Source organism: Scomber scombrus, chromosome 18 (genome assembly GCF_963691925.1).
Source record: "Scomber scombrus chromosome 18, fScoSco1.1, whole genome shotgun sequence".
Lineage (NCBI taxonomy): Eukaryota > Metazoa > Chordata > Actinopteri > Scombriformes > Scombridae > Scomber > Scomber scombrus.
The window spans coordinates 434,162-441,661 of record NC_084987.1 but is presented as its reverse complement, the minus strand read 5'-3'; the positions used below and the strand labels follow the sequence as shown (position 1 = coordinate 441,661).

At 45.6% G+C, this 7,500-nt stretch overlaps 1 protein-coding gene across 1 annotated transcript in view; it reads right to left on the bottom strand.

Annotated features, from left to right (window-relative positions):
• Positions 1-7,500, bottom strand: part of csf3a (colony stimulating factor 3 (granulocyte) a) — a 9,088-nt gene that overhangs the window by 278 nt on the left and 1,310 nt on the right. Inside the window, exons 2-6 of the mRNA XM_062438371.1 lie at positions 7,003-7,166; positions 6,814-6,921; positions 520-651; positions 235-422; positions 1-143 (exon numbers count right to left, since the gene is read on the bottom strand). The exon at positions 1-143 is cut by the window's left edge and continues 278 nt beyond it. Coding sequence (XP_062294355.1) covers positions 1-143; positions 235-422; positions 520-651; positions 6,814-6,921; positions 7,003-7,166 — 735 coding nt within the window. The remainder of the gene's footprint in view (positions 144-234; positions 423-519; positions 652-6,813; positions 6,922-7,002; positions 7,167-7,500) is intronic.

Below are 7,500 nucleotides of genomic sequence, written 5' to 3'. Positions count from 1 at the left end.
CCCCTGAACGCAGCACGTTGTCCCTGAATGCAGCACGTTGTCCCTGAACACAGCACGTTGTCCCTGAACGCAGCACGTTGTCCCTGAATGCAGCACGTTGTCCCTGAACACAGCACGTTGTCCCTGAACGCAGCACAGTGTCCCTGAACACAGCACGTTGTCCCTGAATGCAGCACGATGTCCATGAACGCAGCACCGTGTCCCAGCGGGGGGGGGGGGGGGGGGGGGGTTTACACTTCCCCTGCAGGCCTGTAGGTGGCGGCGGCTCTCAGGCTGCGGATCAGGTCGTGGCAGAAGGAGCGAAGCCTCGATAGCGTCAGGTGGGCCGCCACCTGGACCTCGTAGTTACCGTGGAGACGAGAGGCGAGGTCCAGACTCGGGTTCTGGTCGGTGTCGGCGCCGAGCTGAGCCGCCTCCCTCATCTGAGACACACACACACACACACACACACGGCTGTTAGCGTGTCGGCACAGAAACACGTATGACGACTCGGCTGTGATGTCATCAGGTGAGCGTTACCTTGGTGATCTGGGTCAGGAGGTCACGCAGGTCGGATCGCAGGTCGCTCAGTCCAATCACACGATCCGACAGAACTCCCAGCAGCCCCTGGTACAACCTGCTGCCCGCCGACATACGACTCACATACACGTCCTGCAGGGGGCGACACACACATCACATCACATCACATCAGATAGATAGATAGAACAAGGAAGGAAGGGAAGGAAGGGAAGGAAGGGAAGGAAGGGAAGGAAGGGAAGGAAGGGAAGGAAAGGAGGAAGAAGGAAGGAAAGGAGGGAAAGGAGGAAGAAGGAAGGAAAGGAAGAAGGGAGGAAGGAAGTACAGAAGGACAGAGGAAAGAAGGAAGGGAGGAAGGTAGGAGGGAGGAAAGAAAGAGAGAAGGAAGGAAGAAAGGAAGTAAGGAAGGAGGGAAGGAAAGAAGGAGGGAGGGAGGAAGGAAGGACAGAAGGAAGGAAGAAAGGGAGGAAAGAGAGAGAAGGAAGGAGGGAAGGAAAGAAGGAACAGTCAAAACAGACGGGGTCAGTGTGAGGTTAATATTAACAGATACAGAGTTTATGAAAGCAGATCACTGAACAGCATTATGTAATGTGTGTTAGATATTGTCTGGTTCTGTGATGGAGATCAGAAGTTTGATCCCAGCAGATAAAACATTCTCCTGTTTATTTAACCAGCTGCTGTATTGTGTTTTTCTCTTTAAATATTCATTAGAACAACATGAAGCTCTGTTGTTGTTTATTAAACTTAGATGTTTACATCATCACTCCTGTGATTCTTTACTCTGTGCTGTCTGAAGTCTGAAGGTAACAGGAAGTGATCCAAGTCACACTGAGTTAAACAAGAAGCCCTTTAGACACTCAGTCTACTCCTGAACCAGGACTGAGTTGTTTCATTTAGCGCTGGACAATAAAATCATATATCACGATATATTTGACCAAATCATGCCCACAGCTCCCACATAGAACCAGCTCAGGACCACTAAAGACACCTACAGAACTTCTAGATCCTCCACAAGAACCTAAAGTAGCACCACAAGGACCCTGATAGGCCCTGCTACCTCCTTCACCATCCTAAGAACTCCTTCATCATCCTGCTACCTCCTTCATCATCCTGCTACCTCCTTCATCATCCTAAGAACTCCTTCATCATCCTGCTACCTCCTACGCCATCCTAAGAACTCCTTCACCATCCTAAGAACTCCTTCACCAACCTAAGAACCCCTTCATCATCCTGAGAACTCCTTCACCATCCTAAGAACTCCTTCACCATCCTAACAACTCCTTCGTCATCCTAAGAACTCCTTCACCAACCTAAGAACCCCTTCATCATCCTGAGAACTCCTTCACCATCCTAAGAACTCCTTCATCATCCCAAGAACTCCTTCATCATCCTGAGAACTCCTTCACCATCCTAAGAACTCCTTCATCATCCTAAGAACTCCTTCATCATCCTAAGAACTCCTTCATCATCCTAAGAACTCCTTCACCATCCTGAGAACTCCTTCACCATCCTAAGAACTCCTTCATCATCCTAAGAACTCCTTCACCATCCTGAGAACTCCTTCACCAACCTAAGAACCCCTTCATCATCCTGAGAACTCCTTCACCATCCTAAGAACTCCTTCATCATCCTAAGAACTCCGTCATCATCCTAAGAACTCCTTCACCATCCTGAGAACTCCTTCACCATCCTAAGAACTCCTTCACCATCCTAACAACTCCTTCGTCATCCTAAGAACTCCGTCGCCATCCTAAGAACTCCTTCACCATCCTAACAACTCCTTCACCATCCTAACAACTCCTTCGTCATCCTAAGAACTCCTTCACCATCCTGAGAACTCCTTCACCATCCTAAGAACTCCTTCACCAACCTAAGAACTCCTCCATCATCCTGAGAACTCCTTCACCATCCTGAGAACTCCTTCACCATCCTAAGAACTCCTTCACCATCCTAAGAACTCCTTCGTCATCCTAAGAACTCCTTCACCATCCTGAGAACTCCTTCACCATCCTAAGAACTCCTTCATCATCATGAGAACTCCTTCACCATCCTAAGAACTCCTTCACCATCCTAAGAAATCCTTCACCATCCTAAGAACTCCTTCACCATCCTAAGAACTCCTACATCATCCTAAGAACTCCTTCACCATCATGAGAACTCCTTCACCATCCTAAGAACTCCTTCACCATCCTAAGAACTCCTTCATCATCCTAAGAACTCCTTCACCATCCTAAGAACTCCTTCACTATCCTAAGAACTCCTTCACCATCCTAAGAACTCCTTCACCATCCTAAGAACTCCTTCATCATCCTAAGAACTCCGTCGCCATCCTGAGAACTCCTTCACCATCCTAAGAACTCCTTCACTATCCTAAGAACTCCTCCATCATCCTAAGAACTCCGTCATCATCATGAGAACTCCTTCACCATCCTAAGAACTCCTTCATCATCCTAATAACTCCTTCGTCATCCTAAAAACTCCTTCATCATCCTGAGAACTCCTTCATCATCCTGAGAACTCCTTCACCATCCTAAGAACTCCTTCACCATCCTAAGAACTCCTTCGTCATCCTAAGAACTCCTTCACCATCCTAAGAACTCCTTCATCATCCTAAGAACTCCTTCACCATCCTAAGAACTCCTTCATCATCCTAAGAACTCCTTCGCCATCCTAAGAACTCCTTCACCATCCTAAGAACTCCTTCGTCATCCTAAGAACTCCTTCACTATCCTAAGAACTCCTTCATCATCCTAAGAACTCCTTCACCATCCTAAGAACTCCTTCACTATCCTAAGAACTCCTTCGTCATCCTAAGAACTCCTTCACCATCCTAAGAACTCCTTCACTATCCTAAGAACTCCTACATCATCCTAAGAACTCCTTCATCATCCTAAGAACTCCTTCATCATCCTAAGAACTCCTTCGCCATCCTGAGAACTCCTTCACCATCCTAAGAACTCCTTCACCATCCTAACAACTCCTTCGTCATCCTAAGAACTCCGTCGCCATCCTAAGAACTCCTTCACCATCCTAACAACTCCTTCACCATCCTAACAACTCCTTCGTCATCCTAAGAACTCCTTCACCATCCTGAGAACTCCTTCACCATCCTAAGAACTCCTTCACCAACCTAAGAACTCCTCCATCATCCTGAGAACTCCTTCACCATCCTGAGAACTCCTTCACCATCCTAAGAACTCCTTCACCATCCTAAGAACTCCTTCGTCATCCTAAGAACTCCTTCACCATCCTGAGAACTCCTTCACCATCCTAAGAACTCCTTCATCATCATGAGAACTCCTTCACCATCCTAAGAACTCCTTCACCATCCTAAGAAATCCTTCACCATCCTAAGAACTCCTTCACCATCCTAAGAACTCCTACATCATCCTAAGAACTCCTTCACCATCATGAGAACTCCTTCACCATCCTAAGAACTCCTTCACCATCCTAACAACTCCTTCGTCATCCTAAGAACTCCTTCACCATCCTAAGAACTCCTTCATCATCCTAAGAACTCCTTCACCATCCTAAGAACTCCTTCGTCATCCTAAGAACTCCTTCACTATCCTAAGAACTCCTTCATCATCCTAAGAACTCCTTCACCATCCTAAGAACTCCTTCACTATCCTAAGAACTCCTTCACCATCCTAAGAACTCCTTCACCATCCTAAGAACTCCTTCACCATCCTAATAACTCCTTCGTCATCCTAAGAACTCCTTCATCATCCTGAGAACTCCTTCACCATCCTAAGAACTCCTTCGTCATCCTAAGAACTCCTTCACCATCCTAAGAACTCCTTCATCATCCTAAGTACTCCTTCATCATCCTAAGAACTCCTTCGCCATCTTAAGAACTCCTTCACCATCCTAAGAACTCCTTCGTCATCCTAAGAACTCCTTCACCATCCTAAGAACTCCTTCGTCATCCTAAGAACTCCTTCGTCATCCTTAGAACTCCTTCGTCATCCTAAGAACTCCTTCACCATCCTAAGAACTCCTTCACTATCCTAAGAACTCCTTCGTCATCCTAAGAACTCCTTCACCATCCTAAGAACTCCTTCACTATCCTAAGAACTCCTTCACCATCCTAAGAACTCCTTCACCATCCTAAGAACTCCTTCACCATCCTAATAACTCCTTCGTCATCCTAAGAACTCCTTCATCATCCTGAGAACTCCTTCACCATCCTAAGAACTCCTTCACCATCCTAAGAACTCCTTCGTCATCCTAAGAACTCCTTCACCATCCTAAGAACTCCTTCATCATCCTAAGAACTCCTTCATCATCCTAAGAACTCCTTCGCCATCTTAAGAACTCCTTCACCATCCTAAGAACTCCTTCGTCATCCTAAGAACTCCTTCGTCATCCTAAGAACTCCTTCGTCATCCTAAGAACTCCTTCACCATCCTAAGAACTCCTTCGTCATCCTAAGAACTCCTTCGTCATCCTTAGAACTCCTTCGTCATCCTAAGAACTCCTTCACCATCCTAAGAACTCCTTCATCATCCTAAGAACTCCTTCACCATCCTAAGAACTCCTTCGTCATCCTAAGAACTCCTTCATAATCCTGATAACTCCTTCACCATCCTAAGAACTCCTTCGTCATCCTAAGAACTCCTTCACCATCCTAAGAACTCCTTCACCATCCTAAGAACTCCTTCATCATCATGAGAACTCCTTCACCATCCTAAGAACTCCTTCGTCATCCTAAGAACTCCTTCGCCATCCTAAGAACTCCTTCACTATCCTAAGAACTCCTACATCATCCTAAGAACTCCTTCACCATCCTAAGAACTCCTTCACCATCCTAAGAACTCCTTCACCATCCTAAGAACTCCTTCACCATCCTAAGAACTCCTTCACTATCCTAAGAACTCCTTCGTCATCCTAAGAACTCCTTCACCATCCTAAGAACTCCTTCATCATCCTAAGAACTCCTTCACCATCCTAAGAACTCCTTCACTATCCTAAGAACTCCTTCACCATCCTAAGAACTCCTTCACCATCCTAAGAACTCCTTCACCATCCTAATAACTCCTTCGTCATCCTAAGAACTCCTTCATCATCCTGAGAACTCATTCACCATCTTAAGAACTCCTTCACCATCCTAAGAACTCCTTCGTCATCCTAAGAACTCCTTCACCATCCTAAGAACTCCTTCATCATCCTAAGAACTCCTTCATCATCCTAAGAACTCCTTCGCCATCTTAAGAACTCCTTCACCATCCTAAGAACTCCTTCACCATCCTAAGAACTCCTTCACCATCCTAATAACTCCTTCGTCATCCTAAGAACTCCTTCATCATCCTGAGAACTCATTCACCATCTTAAGAACTCCTTCACCATCCTAAGAACTCCTTCACCATCCTAAGAACTCCTTCACCATCCTAAGAACTCCTTCACTATCCTAAGAACTCCTTCGTCATCCTAAGAACTCCTTCACCATCCTAAGAACTCCTTCATCATCCTAAGAACTCCTTCACCATCCTAAGAACTCCTTCACTATCCTAAGAACTCCTTCACCATCCTAAGAACTCCTTCACCATCCTAAGAACTCCTTCATCATCCTGAGAACTCATTCACCATCTTAAGAACTCCTTCACCATCCTAAGAACTCCTTCGTCATCCTAAGAACTCCTTCACCATCCTAAGAACTCCTTCACCATCCTAAGAACTCCTTCACTATCCTAAGAACTCCTTCACCATCCTAAGAACTCCTTCACCATCCTAAGAACTCCTTCACCATCCTAATAACTCCTTCGTCATCCTAAGAACTCCTTCATCATCCTAAGAACTCCTTCACCATCCTAAGAACTCCTTCACTATCCTAAGAACTCCTTCACCATCCTAAGAACTCCTTCACCATCCTAAGAACTCCTTCACCATCCTAATAACTCCTTCGTCATCCTAAGAACTCCTTCACCATCCTAAGAACTCCTTCATCATCCTAAGAACTCCTTCATCATCCTAAGAACTCCTTCGCCATCTTAAGAACTCCTTCACCATCCTAAGAACTCCTTCACCATCCTAAGAACTCCTTCGCCATCTTAAGAACTCCTTCACCATCCTAAGAACTCCTTCACCATCCTAAGAACTCCTTCACCATCCTAATAACTCCTTCGTCATCCTAAGAACTCCTTCGCCATCCTAAGAACTCCTTCGTCATCCTAAGAACTCCTTCACCAACCTAAGAACTCCTTCATCATCCTAAGAATTCCTTCATCATCCTAAGAACTCCTTCACCATCCTAAGAACTCATCCTAAGAACTCCTTCACCATCCTAGTTAGACTCACCAGTGTGAAGCTTTGGGACAGCTGTTTGATGACCGGTGTGTCGGGGATGCCGAGCGTCTTCACCATCATCTGCAGGTTGGTCTGGGCGCCGGCGTCCAGCGTCAGGCCCTGAGGACAGGAAGCGTTAACTCAACAGCCTATCAGAGTTCAGCTGAGCTGGCCAATCAGACGTGTTTAAACGATTTTTACCTCAGTGGTGACGGCGGCTGCGTGCGCAGTCGGGATGTCTTTCAGGATTTTCTCCACCAGCGTCTTGGCTCGCTCGGCCGCCTCTCTGAACGCCGCCGGAGGCTCGGCAGGGACGGGAGCCGATTGGACGAAAACGGCAAAGAACAAGCCGAGCAGAGCGGCGGCTGCAGGAGGAAACACAGAATAGGCTTCTTTAAAAATAACTCAAAATATAAAATAATTAATCAATCATTATTAGTATAAGTCCACTTAAATACACTGTAGGTGATAAAATATGTAATATTTATCATTCTTTTGTGGTTACACCATTTGACATTTTCAGGAGCATTCAGTCTTACTTTTGGTAAAAAATGGTTTAATGTCATTTCAAATGATAAAAAACCAACAAAAATACTAAATGTACATTTTAACAAACCTGATGCTGCTTTTAAATCTAGTTTAACTGATTTATTAATTCATCATCTTACCAACACTTATTACTACCAACGGTGTAACTTT